General features: G+C 42.5%; 1 protein-coding gene across 3 annotated transcripts in view; it reads left to right on the top strand.

Moving 5' to 3' along the window:
- LOC134927913 (serpin B5-like) overlaps positions 1 to 16948 on the top strand; it is a 201677-nt gene that overhangs the window by 74889 nt on the left and 109840 nt on the right. For all 3 annotated transcript variants that reach the window (XM_063923028.1, XM_063923029.1, XM_063923030.1), the window contains exon 2: positions 8479 to 8649. In XM_063923028.1, the coding sequence (XP_063779098.1) occupies positions 8479 to 8649 (171 nt within the window). The remainder of the gene's footprint in view (positions 1 to 8478; positions 8650 to 16948) is intronic.

The following is a 16948-nucleotide window of genomic DNA, read 5'->3' as shown; positions in this document are numbered from 1 at the left end:
TGACCAATCATACATAAAACCAATATACACAGCTGTACATATAGCACAATTAGGTGTCCTAAAAGGGGAACAACTTTCAAATATAATCTTTGTAAACATTCCTATATCCCATTAAGTAATACACAATGCTAAAATATTCTTAAAACGAACATGTATTATGTAACATTGACACAAAAAAAAAGAACATTAATGATCACGTAATATGCAATCGTCAATTACACTAAACATAGGTATAATTAGTTTGCCAGCCTCGACATACTCTAAGAAGTTTTCACATTCAAGAGCTGAGCAGCAAGATGCTTAACCCTTACTACGTTTGGTGCGCTCATATAGAGCGCTTGGACGGAAGGCAGAACTGATATCCGTTTATCCACAGCGCAAAGAGACGCGCTGAGCCGTAAATTAAGTAATGAGACAGGTACCCATTAAAGCGCTGATACAGAGCGCTGGATTAATTAGCATGGTTTATGATTATACGATAAGTGAAAAACCTATCTGGCATGAGAGCTGTTAAATCCCTGAAGGTGAAAACAACTTCACATATCCTTTTATATATATATATATATATATATATAAAACAGAAATAATATAATGATGCATTGTAGACAACAATAGTCGCTGGGCATCAGAATCTTCATATGGCTGTCTTTTACGAAGCTGTGGTGTTGAACAGTCCTTATGTCCATAAATCGATTTCCATGATCCACATTAGTCACGTGATTTTGATAACAGTTATTCAAAGACAGAAAAGAACAAAAAGAAAGATTTTAGAAAAAACAAGCTAATATATGATCTTCACAGAAACCATTTTATCTCGAACTCTAAATTCAAACCACTTGGTGATAGGGTTTTTAATTGGTGTATGGTTTTCATTTCTGTTTGTGCTAAAAGTTTTTCAGAATTTTCGAGTTCTCCAATTGTTTTTAATGACTTTAATGCCCATAAAACTTTTTAACCCTTTGAGACTGCAGTTATGTTTATTTTTAAAATGGTTAGAAACACTGTGCAGCTCATAACCTTTTTTTATATTTCTAGTGTGTTCTGATAGGCGTTCTTTAAGCAACCTTCCTGTTCTGCCGATATATTGCAAGCCACAATGGCATTCCAATAAGTATATAACATTCTTAGTGCAGCAGGTAATAAAGTCTTTAATGAGATATGTGGTCTGTGTTTGATTAGATTTATATTCTATTATTTTTCTTTCGATGCTACAACTTCTGCACATGGGGCAAAAACCACAGCGGAAAAAACCCTTAGATGTAATTCTGGTTTGCATTCTTTCAATCGGTAATGCCCTTTAACCAGAATATCCTTTAAATTCTTGGCTTTACGATAAATGAATTTAGGTCAATCCGTAATACTTCCATACAATAGAGGATCCTTCATTAAGATATGCCAATATTTCCCAATTATACCCTCTAGTTGTTTATATTGAGAGTTGTACTGGGTTATGAATGCAACTCCTTGATTTACAGAAGGAATGGAGTTTTTCCTATTACTTAAGATGGTTGAACGTTCTAAATCACGTGTATTAAGACATTCTTTTGTAACTGCTGCAACATTATAACCTTTATCGAGGAATTGACTTTCCATGATTTCAGCATGTAAATCATATGTACTTAAATCCGTACAATTCCTCCTTAATCTTCTAAACTGGCTTTTAGGTATACTTTTTAGCCAGTTTGAGTGATTATTACTGTTAAAATTCATAAAGCAGTTGCAGTCTGTCGGTTTTGTGAAATTCCTCGTGACTATTTTGTCACCCTCTGTATATATACATAGATCCAAGAAATGTATCTCTGTGTTACTAATATTAAATGTTAATTCAATATTTTTATTATTTGAATTGAGATATGTGCAAAACATTTCTAGAGATGGTCGATCACCGTCCCATATAAACAGGACGTCATCTATATATCTCGTCCAGAGCACTAGGCTGGCACCCCACTGGTGGTCAGACCAAATGGTCTGATCCTCCCAGTGGGCCATAAATAGATTGGCATAACTTGGTGCCAGCCTAGTGCCCATCGCTGCGCCGAGCAGCTGTAAATAAAATTCACCTTCATGCCAGAAAAAATTATTATGGAGTATAAGATATACTCCTTCCATAATAAACTGTGTATCTAAAGTTTGGACACTGGTTTGAGTTAGAAAGTATTGGAGAGCTTCTATACCCTGGTCATGTGAAATGATAGTATACAAAGACTTCACGTCCGCTGTAACTAAAAAATAATGTGGTTTCCATTGTATAGCAGTCAATTTGTTAATAACTGATATAGTGTCTTTCAAATAAGATCTTGTGCCTACTACAAGGGGTTGAATTTTATAATCTAAGAATTCTGATAAATTGGAAAGAACAGAATCAATGCCAGCCACAATGGGACGGCCTGGTCGTTGGTTCATACTTTTATGGACCTTGGGCAAAATATATAATGCTGGAATTGCGGGATTTTCAATCTGTATATAGTTCTGGTCTTCCAAGGTCACAACTCCTAAACTGGTATATAATCCCAGAAATACATCTAATTTCTTTATGATTGCCACAGATGGATCTCCTTTCAGTTTTTTATATGTGGTTGCATCTGACAACTGACGTACCAATTCTGTGTGGTAGTCATCCCTATTAAGGATGACCACCCCCCCGCCTTTATCGGCGGGTTTAATCACAATTTGGTCATTCTTTTTGAGAGTACCTATGGCTTTTCTTTGGTTTTTGGTTAAATTACCTTTTTTAGGGGGCTTAAACTGAGTCCTGTCCAGATCTTCCTTGACTAGTCGCTCAAAGGTTTCGACAAAACACCCCCTTTTATGTTTGGGGAAAAGGTAGATTTTTTCTTAAAAACCTTCACACCATCCTGCCCACCATCTGGAGGAGTGTCAGTGTTTGTATTCTCCGCAAAGAATCTTTTCAAGGACAATTTGCGGACAAAACACTGCAAATCTATATACGTTCCAAAATTATCAAGTTTACTAGAGGGGGCAAATTTTAGACCCTTTTCTAAGAGTTCCTGTTCTTCTCTTGACAAAGTGTAATTACTGAGGTTATTTACCTTAGATTTACTATGTTCATTATGTGTAGTCTCCAATACTGGATCGTTTGGATTGATTTGATTGATTACTTTTTTCAAATGTAATCTTTTATTTTCTGACAATGTATGATTGGTCAGATAGTACCATGTGACCATTTCAAGTTAGAATATATCTGGGATAACCAGAATGGACACATTACTTCTTGAGGAAGGGGATCCCCGAAACGCGTTGAAGTTGCTACCAGTTATCACGTCTGATCATCTATCTGTTTTATTGGATGAATAAAATTGTGTGTTTTTGAAAGAATCACTGGTCTGCCTGATTCCTGCCATTTGTACTGGGAAGGATACAAAAGATACCTTTTTGTGCACGAGAGACAGGACACTAATGTAAGTGTTATTCCAAAAGCCTAGCTCGTTTTTACACTTTGTCAAGAGATGAACAGGATCTCTTAGAAAAGGGTCTAAAATTTGCCCCCTCTAGTAAACTTGATAATTTTGGAACATATATAGATTTGCAGTGTTTTGTCCGCAAATTGTCCTTGAAAAGATTCTTTGCGGAGAATACAAACACTGACACTCCTCCAGATGGTGGGCCGGATGGTGTGAAGGTTTTTAAGAAAAAAATCTACCTTTTTCCCCAATCATGAAAAGGGGTGTTTTGTCGAAACCTTCGAGCGACTAGTCAAAGAAGATCTGGACAAGACTCAGTTTAAGCCCCCTAAAAAATGTAATTTAACCAAAAACCAAAGAAAAGCCATAGGTACTCTCAAAAAGAATGACCAAATTGTGATTAAACCCACCGATAAAGGGGGGGGGGGGTCATCCTTAATAGGGATGACTACCACACAGAATTGGTACGTCAGTTGTCAGATGCAACCACATATAAAAATCTGAAAGGAGATCCATCTGTGGCAATCATAAAGAAATTAGATGTATTTCTGGGATTATATACAACTTTAGGAGTTGTGATCTTGGAAAACCAGAACTATATACAGATTGAAAATCCCACAATTCCAGCATTATATATTTTGCCCAAGGTCCATAAAAGTATGGACTAACCACCAGGCCGTCCCATTGTGGCTGGCATTGGTTCTGTTCTTTTCAATTTATCAGAATTCTTAGATTATAAAATTCAACCCCTTGTAGTAGGTACAAGATCTTATTTGAAAGACACTATATCAGTTATTAACAAATTGACTGCTATACAATGGAAACCACATTATTTTTTAGTTACAGCGGACGTGAAGTCTTTGTATACTATCATTTCACATGACCAAGGTATAGAAGCTCTCCAATACTTCCTAACTCATATCAGTGTCCAAACTTTGGATACACAGTTTATTATGGAAGGAGTATCTCTTATACTCCGTAATAATTTTTTCTGGTATGAAGGTGATTTTTATTTACAGCGGCTCGGCGCGGCGATGGGCACTAGGCTGGCACCAAGTTATGCCAATCTATTTATGGCCCACTGGGAGGATCAGACCATTTGGTCTGACCACCAGTGGGGTGCCAGCCTAGTGCTCTGGACGAGATATATAGATGACGTCCTGTTTATATGGGACGGTGATCGACCATCTCTAGAAATGTTTTGCACATATCTCAATTCAAATAACAAAAATATTGAATTAACATTTAATATTAGTAACACAGAGATACATTTCTTGGATCTATGTATATATACAGAGGGTGACAAAATAGTCACAAGGAATTTCACAAAACCGACAGACTGCAACTCCTTTATGAATTTTAACAGTAATCATCACTCAAACTGGCTAAAAAGTATACCTAAAAGCCAGTTTAGAAGATTAAGGAGGAATTGTACGGATTTAAGTACATATGATCTACATGCTGAAATCATGGAAAGTCAATTCCTCAATGAAGGTTATAATGTTGCAGCAGTTACAAAAGCACGTCTTAATACATGTGATTTAGAACGTTCAACCATCTTAAGTAATAGGAAAAACTCCATTCCTTATGTAAATCAAGGAGTTGCATTCATAACCCAGTACAACTTTCAATATACTAGAGGGTATAATTGGGAAATATTGGCATATCTTAATGAAGGATCCTCTGTTGTCTGGAAATATTACGGATCGACCTAAATTCATTTATCGTAAAGCCAAGAATTTAAATGATATTCTGGTTAAAAGTGCATTACCGATTGAAAGAATGCAAACCAGAATTACAGCTAAGGGTTTTTTCCGCTGTGGTTTTTGCCCCATGTGCAGAAGTTGTAGCATCGAAAGAAAAATAATAGAATATAAATCTAATCAAACACAGACCACATATCTCATTAAAGACTTTATTACCTGCTGCACTAAGAATGTTATATACTTATTGGAATGCCATTGTGGCTTGCAATATATCGGCAGAACAGGAAGGTTGCTTAAAGAACGCCTATCAGAACACACTAGAAATATAAAAAAAGGTTATGAGCTGCACAGTGTTTCTAACCATTTTAAAAATAAACATAACTGCAGTCTCAAAGGGTTAAAAAGTTTTATGGGCATTAAAGTCATTAAAAACAATTGGAGAACTCGAAAATTCTGAAAAACTTTTAGCACAAACAGAAATGAAAACCATACACCAATTAAAAACCCTATCACCAAGTGGTTTGAATTTAGAGTTCGAGATAAAATGGTTTCTGTGAAGATCATATATTAGCTTGTTTTTTTTAAAATCTTTCTTTTTGTTCTTTTCTGTCTTTGAATTACTGTTATCAAAATCACGTGGCTAATGTGGATCATGGAAATCGATTTATGGACATAAGGACTGTTCAACACCACAGCTTCGTTAAAGACAGCCATATGAAGATTCTGATGCCCAGCGACTATTGTTGTCTACAATGCATCATTATATTATTTCTGTTTTATATATATATATATATATATATATATATATATATATATGAGGATATGTGAAGTTGTTTTCACCTTCAGGGATTTAACAGCTCTCATGCCAGATAGGTTTTTCACTTATCGTATAGTCATAAACCATACTAATTAATCCAGCGCTCTATATCAGCGCTTTAATGGGTACCTGTCTCATTACTTAATTTACGGCTCAGCGCGTCTCTTTGCGCTGTAGATAAACGGATATCAGTTCTGCCTTCCGTCCAAGCGCTCTATATGAGCGCACCAAATGTAGTAAGGGTTAAGCATCTTGCTGCTCAGCTCTTGAATGTGAAAACTTCTTAGAGTATGTCGAGGCTGGCAAACTAATTATACCTATGTTCAGTGTAATTGACGATTGCATATTACGTGATCATTAATGTTCCTTTTTTTGTGTCAACGTTACATAATACATGTTCGTTTTAAGAATATTTTAGCATTGTGTATTACTTAATGGGATATAGGAATGTTTACAAAGATTATATTTGAAAGTTGTTCCCCTTTTAGGACACCTAATTGTGCTATATGTACAGCTGTGTATATTGGTTTTATGTATGATTGGTCAGATAGTACCATGTGACCATTTCAAGTTAGACTATATCTGGGATAACCAGAATGGACACATTACTTCTTGAGGAAGGGGAGGGGATCCCCGAAACGCGTTGAAGTTACTACCAGTTATCACGTCTGATCATCTATCTGTTTTATTGGATGAATAAAATCGTGTGTTTTTGAAAGAATCACCGATCTGCCTGATTCCTGCCGTTTGTACTGGGAAGGATACAAAAGATACCTTTTTGTGCACGCGAGACAGGACACTAATGTAAGTGTTATTCCAAAAGCCTAGCTCGTTTTAGATGAATATACACCTGATGTCTGTTGGCAGAAAGATACCTTTATGGGAAAGCAAGACAGAACTATAAAGTGAGTGTCTTTCTGATGACGGGGGAACATCTGAGCGTTGCTCTGGATGAAGACATAGCTGTTCAAGTTTCTGTTTTAAAGTTTTAAAATTTTAGTATTTTAAAGCAGCGCTAGTTTGCAACCATCTTTTGTTTTGAAAGCAATTCACTGGGCCCACTACACACACATTCATGGGAACTAATAAAAACAAATTTTAACATGCCCTTCCTGTGGTCTCTCCATATGCTTACATACAGTGAATGGCTGTAAGCACTCTGATTGGTGGCCCCTAGAATTGTGAAGCCCTGGGCAGCTGCCCAACATGCCTATATGTTAAGATGGCCCTGTTTTTACCTAGTTTTTATCACGGCTCTAGTAAAATATAATAGTACACTGAATGTGCACAATAAAATATATAAGTGCAGCCAATGAAAAAATATAGGGGAAAAATTCACCTTTTTCCCCAAAAGGATTGATTTTAGACAGATGAATATTATAATTCCACTTAGGCGCTTTCATACATTAACATGTAGTCCAAACTTCATGCAGACAAGTATCTATGCTTTAGCCACACAGAGAAAGTTTAATTTCCTCCTGTTTTTCAGACCTGGAGAATATAGATGCCCCTTTGTCTACCTTGTTCATATATCACAATGAGGAGGCAGAAGGCATATAAAAAAAGACATAAGGATAATTTTTAATTAAAATACAATGCACTCATATAAATAAAAAATATAGCAAACAAATAATGCAATTAGACCTGTCCTTGGTCCCATACAGCTAATGCTCCCCCAACAGCAGTCTGAGAAGTTGGTAACAGTCAGCCAGAAATGACAGTCACAACTCCGGATTTTTAACCTACCAGCTGCGGGATGAGAGAAGGTGTAGCCAAGGTCCCAGTAACACGGTCACACAGTAAGCCACCGCTTATCGCGTTTCGGATGCTGGCCTTTTTCAAAAGCGCATTAAGCAGTGGCTTACTGTGTGCCTCCTCATTATGATATATGAATGAGGTAGACAAAGGGGCATCTATATTCTCCAGGTCTGAAAAACAGAACGAAATGAAACTTTCCCTATGTGGCTAAAGCATAGATACTTGCCTGCATGAAGTTTGGACTACATGTTAATATATGAAAGCGCCTAAGTAAGTTTGGACTACATCTTAATATATGAAAGCGCCTAAGTGGAATTATAATATTCATCTTTTATCATTGCTCACCATGTCCTTTAGAGTAATCAATAGATATGCCCAATACTATTCTTACCACATCCTTCCTAATGGTTCCCCTGACATTACTTGGTCCCAGGAAATAAGTAGATGATACAGTAGTTTAAACAGGGAGTGGGAAGCAGAGCTCCTAGACCAGGGGTGGGGAACCTTTGGCCCTCCAGCTGTTGTTGAACTACACATATCAGCATGCACTGCTACAGTTTTGCTAATTGGCATTGTTAAAACTGTTGCAGAGCATGCTGGGATATGTAGTTCAACAACAGCTGGTGGGTAAAAGGTTCCCCAACCCTGTCCTAGACCATGGGGGGTACAACATTAACATGCATTCAGTATTTTTTATTTCACAGTTGCATAGTTTTGTGTCACAGGTGTATTTCAGATACTATAACAGTTTTCATAAGCCATTTTTTTCTTTCAGAAAATGGAGGGTTTTCATCAGGCAAATACAGCTTTATCGATGGACATTTTCAAAAAATTTACTGAACAGAGGAAGACAGAAAATTTTATCTTCTCACCAATATGTCTGTCGTACTCCTTGGCTTTAGGTTTTAAAGGATCCAAAGGAAACACTGCAACTGAGATAGAAAAGGTAGGTAATACTTTTAACCATAATATTTATACCCTTAGACCCTATTAGAAGATGGTTTAATTGGGAGAGCACTTAGCTGTTACAACCTTTTCATGCTAATCTATTTAATTTAGAATGTGCTTTGTCTCCACTGGCAACAGCAAGCAATTCACCTTACTCAGGAACTGACAATTTGAAAAGAAAAGAGCATGTGCTACCTGGGGAAGTTGAGGTTTTCTTTCTCAATAGCATCCCCTTATTAGAATAGGTATTAGTTTCATATTGAATACTAGCAGTGATAACCGGCATTGTCCTGGTTGAGAATGCACCTTGAAGTACATCTGCAGCCTTCACTTTTTTACATAGTCCTGGGCTATAACCCCATTTCATTGATCCTGAAATGGACCCCACTGATTCCTAACATGGTCTTGGCCATGAAAAGGACATATCTAGCCATTTCTGCAGAGTATTTAGATACTGTTACCTCAACACTGCGGTATAAACAATATTGTTTGTTTTTCCATTAGAAGACCAGAATTAAAAGGTTGTTTGAAGACCCCACCCTTGAACATACCACATACAAATGCCCATAGGAATAGCAAGGAGTTTGCAGGTCAATACCTGCTACCTTCAAAAATTAACCTTGGGCCTTATTGTTGGTTATTGCAAATCCTCTCCTTTTCCATATTCTGTCATGTAGTGACTTCAATGACATGGGCATTTTTATGCAATGTCTTGTACCATTGCAGAGCTTTGGAGCTTTGAGGTTTCTAATCAGCATGATTTGTGCACTGACGTTCAAAAATAATTTATGCAGAGCCATCCCTGGTGGTACACCCAGTCAACCCAGTCTGTTAAATCACAAGTCTCACAGGGTGGGATTAGTGGTGGTTGAGGCTGCTTTTAAAAGCAAGAAAAAGTACAGTAAACTCAGTCTCATAAATATAAAACTCTTGTTATTTGAAAAGCCAAACTTGAATATTTGTAAAAAAAAAAAAAAAAAAAGTAGCCTTATATCTGTGTAAAAAGTAGCATACAAAGTTTTTTTTCCAAAAACAAGTTCTGTCATACTTTGTATAGAGACTCAGACACGCAAATACGCAAACAGATATACAATAATAAAAAACAACAACAGTAGATGCTACTTTTTAGACAGATATACAAGTGTGACTTTTCAAATTATGAGAGTCTTATCTTTATGAGATTAAGTTTACTGTACTTCTTCACAGGCCTCCCTCATTGCTTTAATAGGCAGCCTCCCCCACCCCCAATCCCACCCCGTGAGATTTGTGATTTCACGAATTGCGTGGACTGCTTAGTAAATGACAGCATGAGCCATTCATTTACATACAGTAGTGTACCGACCGTGTATATCTGTGTAAAAAGTATCATTTACTGTTTTTTGTTGTTGTGACTGTGTACACATCTGTGTACACATCTGAGTCTGCATACAAAGTATGACAGAACTTGTTTTGGGAAAATTAGAATAAAAATGTGAATGCTAATTTTTACACAGATATAACACTACTTTTAACACAGATATACAAGTTTGGCTTTTAAAATTATGGAAATAATTCTTCCTGGGCCTCCCCATTGCTTTAAAAGGCAGTCTCCACCAACACTAATCCCATCTACAGTGAGACTTGTGATTTCATGGACTGGGTATACTGCTTAATAATTGACAAACACAACATGGCTGGTACACTACTGTATGTAATTGAATGGATTCTGCTGGCTTTAGTTGGAGGAAGGGAACCCAGAAGGCACAGAAGGCACATTAATTTGTAAGGCATGTTAGAACTGTGCATGCACCTAGAGATCAAGAGATGCCTGGCATGAGTGATCTGTCAGTTGCTGGGCAGCTCTGCTAATGTTTGCCATCTTTTCTTGACATAAATGTATCTTATACACATCACTATGCAAATAGGACGCACAAGCAGCGTATGCTAATTAAAATGATATGCAGCATGCCATTATTCAGTGTGAGACTGTGGATGTATGTGCTAATGAAATTCTACATTACAGTGTTTTCCAGAAAATCACTGTAACGTAGCATTTCGTATGCAGATACAGACGGACTCACACACAGAATATAGGCATGTCACTTATCATTTTAATCAGCAGAAGATGCTTGTGCATCCTATTTGCAAAGTGATGTGAATAAGATGCATTCATGGCAAGAAAAGATGCCTGACATTAGCAGAGCTTACTGGCAACTGACAGCTCACTTATGCCAGGCATCTGTCGATCTTCATCTGTTCCGCACTTCTTCTAACCAGTTTCATAAAGCTCCTAATTTTACACATATATACAGTACAAGTACGTCCTTTGCAGGAAGTGAACCCTAGCTCATGGGCATGGTAACCATCGGTGATACCACTATACCAAGAGAGCTATGGAGAAAGGTGTATGACACCTGCAGTGACATAGTGCTGTTGCTCATTGTAATTTATTTTATGGTGCTGTGTGTTCCAACTCTATCGCTGATTGTAATCTTTTTTTTTCTTTTAGAGAGCTGTGTAGAACTCTGAACGGGTGGTCTTCTGTATGCCGGCGGTCGGGCTCCCGGCGCTCAGTATACCGGCGCCGGGAGCCCGACAGCCGGCATACCGACACTTATTTTCCCTCGTGGGGGTCCACGACCCCCATAGAGGGAGAATAAAATAGTGTGGCGCGCGTATCGCGCCACCGTGCCCGTAGCATGGCGAGCGCAGCGAGCCCGCAAGGGGCTCATTTGCGCTCGCCACGCTGTCGGTAAGCCGGCGGTCGGGCTCCCGGCGCCGGTATGCTGGTCGCCGTGAGCCCGACCGCCGGCCAGCCGTAGTGAACCCCTCTGAACTGTGCTTTTCTTTGTGTGCATTGGAGACACTGAATCTTTTTCTGTGTTCACATTTCTAACTAATGTAGTGATCATCCAAAAAAGTACTTCTTAAACTACAAGCATCATTAAACTTTACAATAGAGAATTCACATATGGTTTTCAAATGTGACACCTGGTGTACAAACACCAGTATTGCACTCGACGGAGACTTAGGGGGTAATTCTAAGTTGATCGCAGCAGCAAGTTTGTTAGCAATTGGGCAAAACCATGTGCAGTGTAGGGGGGGGGGGGGGCAGATATAACATGTGCAGAGAGAGTTAGATTTGGGTGAGTTATTTTGTTTCTGTGCAGGGTAAATACTGGCTGCTTTATTTTTACATTGCAATTTAGATTTCAGTTTGAATACACCCCACCCAAATCTAACTCTCTCTGCACATGTTACATCCCCCCCTGCAATGCACATGGTTTTGCCCAACTGCTAACAAATTTGCTGCTGCGATCAACTCAGAATTAGGTCCTTAGTGGGTCATTCTGACCCGTTTGCTTGCTGCGTTTTCACGCAGCAGAGCGAACGGGTCCCTGCTGCGCATGCGCCGGCGCCTTTGTGCACCTGCGCATGCGGAACGGCCGAAGGCCGTAGCAGGACAGCGATCGCCTCTGTCTGATTGACAGGCAGAGGCAATCGATGGGCGGGAGGGGGAGAAACGGCGGCGTTTACCGCCGTTTCGTAGGCGCGGTCCGGCCAACGCATGCTTGGCCGGACCGAACGGGGGTGTGACGTCATACGCAGCTGCTGCGGGCCAGGGAGCGAGGAGTAGCTCCCGGCCAGCACGCTGAAGCTGCGCTGGCCGGGAGTTACTCCTGAAGTGCAAAGGCATCGCCGCTGTGCGATGCCTTTGCACTTCTGCGAGGGGGGCCGGACTGACATGCGGGGTGGACTAACCCCATGCTGGGCGTCCCCCCACATGTCTGGAAAGTTGATCGTAGTTGTGCAAAAATTTTGCACAGCTACGATCAACTCGGAATGACCCCCTTAGTTCATTACACTGTGACTGAATACACCATGCTGCGACAAGGTGCAGGCAAATGAAATGCGACTAGTTTTTCACACTACACACCACACAGAAGATAGATGAGCATGGCTACATTTGTATTTAGATATTCAGTTGACAAAAACCTAGTCAGTGTCTATAGTTTCAAAATTACCAAAGCAATACGTAACATGCAAAGGTATCTGGAGGGATGGGCTCATTGTCTCTCCTACTTAAGCAATGTAAGCCTCTTGAAAATTATTTAATTCCCCAAATTATTATAGCCCTTGCTATATTTCTCCTTCATCCACTAGGGGCCACTGGAGCGCAGTTACAATGGGGAAATAGTAGGCAGTAATTGGGAGCTGGCACTTTAAAATTCTAACCCTGTGGCTAGCTCCTCCCCTACTATGTCCCCCCTCCAAGCCAGTCTTTAATTTGTGCCCAAGGGAGCTGGTTCCCTTGGGTCTTCTCTGAAGAATTTTTTTATTTTTTTTCTCTTACTTACACACACAGACTGGCAGCTCTGCCACTGCCAGTCTGCACCGCGGGAGGCTGCCGGCGGGGTCCCATCGCAGCTGCGTGCGGCTCGGGATGGGCCCCGGCTGAAGGAGACACTGAGCACTCCAGAGCTGGCCGGACACCGCTGCGTGCGGCGCGTCGGGGCCGCTCCATCGGCAGAAGTTTCCGGCAGCTTGGCAGCGGTAAGTATATGCGGCCGGACACCGCTGCGTGCGGTGCGTGTCGGGCCGCTCCACCAAGAACAACAGCAGCAGCGGTGAGTAAAAGGCTGTACTTTAATTCAGGTGGCTGTTATTTTATGTACTTGGTAATGCATATTGTGTTGTAAACTTTGCTGCTCTGCAGGGTATGATCTCAGCCCTCCCCTCCCCCGCTCTCAGCTCCCCCCCGCAGATCAGACTGCGTTGTGTCTCTGCTCCGGCTCCCCGCTCCCACTGCTGGTCTCCGGCGGCTGCGGCTCACGCCCCCCGCTCGGATCCCCGATCAGCGCGGCTCACAGAGCCGGCATGGGAATCCAGCGGTAGGCGCGCTGCAGGTTTGAATTTGGCGCCTTTGTGGAGAGGGGCGGGGCTTAGTCCTGCTCTGCTCCGCCGGGCACAACGCACGCTGGCGGTTATTTTCGGAGGCAGCAGCGCGGTCGAAGGAGGCAAAACGGACACAGTGAGCGGAGTTACACTGGGGACAGGGGGCACTGGGGGCACTTACTTTTTATTATAGCTGCCCTCTGAACCTGTAGCGCAGTGTATAGAGGCTCTTATTACTGCTATTCGTTCAGTATTATAGGTGGAGGAGACGGAGCAGGACGCCTTACGCCCTTCAAGGTTTGGTACCAACCAATTCTTGCCGGTGACCTTTCCTGTTTCGGAGGAGCTGGATGCGCTCATAACGGCAGCCTGGAAACATCCAGACACGACATTTCAGGTATCAAGAAAACTTTTGTCTTCCTATCCTTTTCCCGCAGATAGCAGGACACGTTATGAGACCTCTTCGATTGTGGATCCTTCGGTGTCTCATCTGTCCAAAAAGACGGTCCTACCGGTTCCAAGAGCGACTTCGCTTGGAATCCACCTTGAAGACTATTTACTCGGCGGCGGGGGTATTGCATCGCCCGGCGCAGGTAGGTTGTTAGGTCAACAAGGCGATCGAAGCTTGGGCGGAGCACTTGTCCTCTGGATTGCCGGCGGATCAATTGATACAGTTGGCGGAACACATCCGTGAATCAGCCCTTTATCTTTTGCGAAGCGTCCAAGGACATATGTATTCTCTGAGCTCGAATTTCCGCTTTAGCAATTGCGGCCCGCAGAGCTCTCTGGCTCAGGCAGTGGCAAGCGCATACAGAATCCAAAAGGGCAGCAGAAGCGTTGCCCTTTACGGGTGAGGTTCTGTTTGGTAAGGATCTGGATGCCTGGATCTCTCAGGCCACCGGTGGTAAGTCGACTTATCTTCCTTCTGCTGCTCCAGCCACTCGCAGGCCATTTAGGGGTCCCTCCTTTCGATCCTTTCGTGCCCCTTCCAGGTTTCAAGGCCAGGGGAGGAGCTTCTACGTTCCGTGGCCATAGGGGTAGAGGCAGAGGTTCCGCTGCCTCAGCCCAGTCAGAGGTTAAGTCCTCCACCACTACCACCGCATGACGGGCTTCCCTCCCACCTGGGAGATCACAAGGTGGGAGCTCGTCTGTGGGATTTCAAGGAGGTCTGGGTACAGTCCTGTCCAGACGCTTGGGTCCGGGATCTAATCACTTGCGGTTACAAGCTCTATTTTCAGGAACAACTGCCCCAGCGGGTTTTTTTTTTTTCCACGGGTTTGCCAGTTTCCGACAACAGAAGAGTTGCCTTGTCACCAACATCCTTCTCTGGGCGGAGGAGTATGCTCTGTCCTTCTCTGCAATATTCATTCCAGGAGTGGACAATTGGGAAGCCGATTATCTAAGCCGACAGGACATGCACCCGGGAGAGTGGTCACTCCATCCCCAGGTGTTTTGGCAACTGGTCCGCCGGTGGGGAAAACCACAAATCGATCTCATGGCGTCCCGCCTGAACCATCAGTTGCCTCTTTATTACTCTCGGACGAGGGACCTGGAGGCGGCGGGCGTGGATACCCTCACGGCTCCTTGGAATTTCCGGTTTGTTTACCTCTTTCCTCCTTTCCCGCTCTTGCCGCGGGTTCTACAATGCATCAAGAGAGAAAACACTCTGGTCCTCCTGGTGGCTCCGGATTGGCCACGCAGGGTTTGGTACTCCACCCTACACCTGTTGTCAGTAGCCGAGCCTTGGCCCCTGCCACAGCAGGATGATCTACTACAACAGGGTCCTTTTCTTTATCCAGACTTAAGCAGGCGTCGTTTGACGGCGTGGCTGTTGAGAAAGCCATCTTGAAAAGGAAGGGGATTCCTCGTACGGTTATACCTACTATGCTTCGGGCTAGAAAGTCAGTCACATCTTCTCACTACTACCGCATTTAGAAGGCTTATGTAGCCTGGTGTGAACGTCGAGAATTTTCTCCTTCCGTGTTTCGCTTAGCCCGCCTTCTCAGTTTTTTGCAGGCAGGTTTTTCGGCAGGCTTAAGACTGGGTTCACTAAAGGTGCAGGTCTCTGCTCTTTCGGTATTCTTCCAGAAAAAGTTAGCTTTGCCTCCGGAAGTTCAGACTTTCCTTCAGGGGGTTCTCCGAATACAGCCTCCCTTCCGCCCTCCGACAGCGCCATGGGACCTCAATTTGGTCCTCTCTTTTCTGCAGTCTTCATTATTTGAACCCCTGAAATCGGTGGAGATGAAATATCTCACCTGGAAGGTGATCCTTCTCCTGGCGCTGGCTTTAGCCAGACGGGTGTCGGAACTTGGGGCTCTCTCTTGTCGATCTCCTTACCTGGTGTTTCATGCGGATAGGGCCGAGCTTCGTACTCGCATGTCTTTTCTACCTAAGGTGGTGTCTGATTATCACATCAATCAGCCGCTTGTGGTTCTGGTACTCTCGGTGGACTCTCCGGATTCGAGATCGTTGGACGTTGTCAGGGCGCTCAAGATCTATGTGGATAGGACTTCGACTATTCCGAAGTCAGATTCCTTATTTGTTCTATACGATGCTGCTCGCCGTGGTTGGCCGGCTTCTAAGCAGACTTTGTCCCGATGGATTCGACTGACCATCAGACAAGCTTATTTGGCAGCTTCTCGGGAACCTCCATCTTCAATTTCAGCGCACTCTACGTGCTCTGTGGGACCTTTGTGGGCGGCTGCCCGTGGGGTCTCCATGACTTCTTTATGTCGGGAGGCTACTTGGTCGGGCCGACATATGTTTGTCAAATTCTACAGGTTTGACACTTTCGCGGCATCTGCATCGCAGTTTGGCCGAGCAGTTTTACAGGACTCTCAGCGCTCTCCCACCCGTTTTGGGAGCTCTGGGACGTCCCCATTGTAACTGCGCTCCAGTGGCCCCTAGTGGATGAAGGAGAAATCAGGATTTTGGTACTTACCGATAAATCCCTTTCTCCGATTCCATAGGGGCCACTGGACGCCCACCCAGCGCTGTATACTCCTTTTTTGCTTAACAGTTTGCAGATCACTATGTGACTGCTTGTTTGGTTCAGATTAACCTTTTTGTTAGGTTAGGTTCCAGGTTTGTTTTGTGTTATCCTGGTTTACATGGCGGCGTTAACCTCCTCTACCTTCAAGTTTGTTTATTACAGCTCTCCTCGGGCACAGTTTTACGTAGACTGGCTTGGAGGGGGGACATAGTAGGGGAGGAGCTAGCCACAGGGTTAGAATTTTAAAGTGCCAGCTCCCAATTACTGCCTACTATTTCCCCATTGTAACTGCGCTCCAGTGGCCCCTGTAGAATCGGAGAAAGGGATTTATCGGTAAGTACCAAAATCCTGATTTACCCATACTGCTCAGCTAATCTGATGCCAATCTAGTTGATAATTCCTTTCACTCCTTTAGTTGTAGAATTGCATG

The sequence above is a fragment of the Pseudophryne corroboree genome, chromosome 5 (genome assembly GCF_028390025.1).
Source record: "Pseudophryne corroboree isolate aPseCor3 chromosome 5, aPseCor3.hap2, whole genome shotgun sequence".
NCBI classification, from domain to species: domain Eukaryota; kingdom Metazoa; phylum Chordata; class Amphibia; order Anura; family Myobatrachidae; genus Pseudophryne; species Pseudophryne corroboree.
Note: the sequence above shows the minus strand (reverse complement) of the source record. Positions and strands in the feature narration are given on the sequence as shown.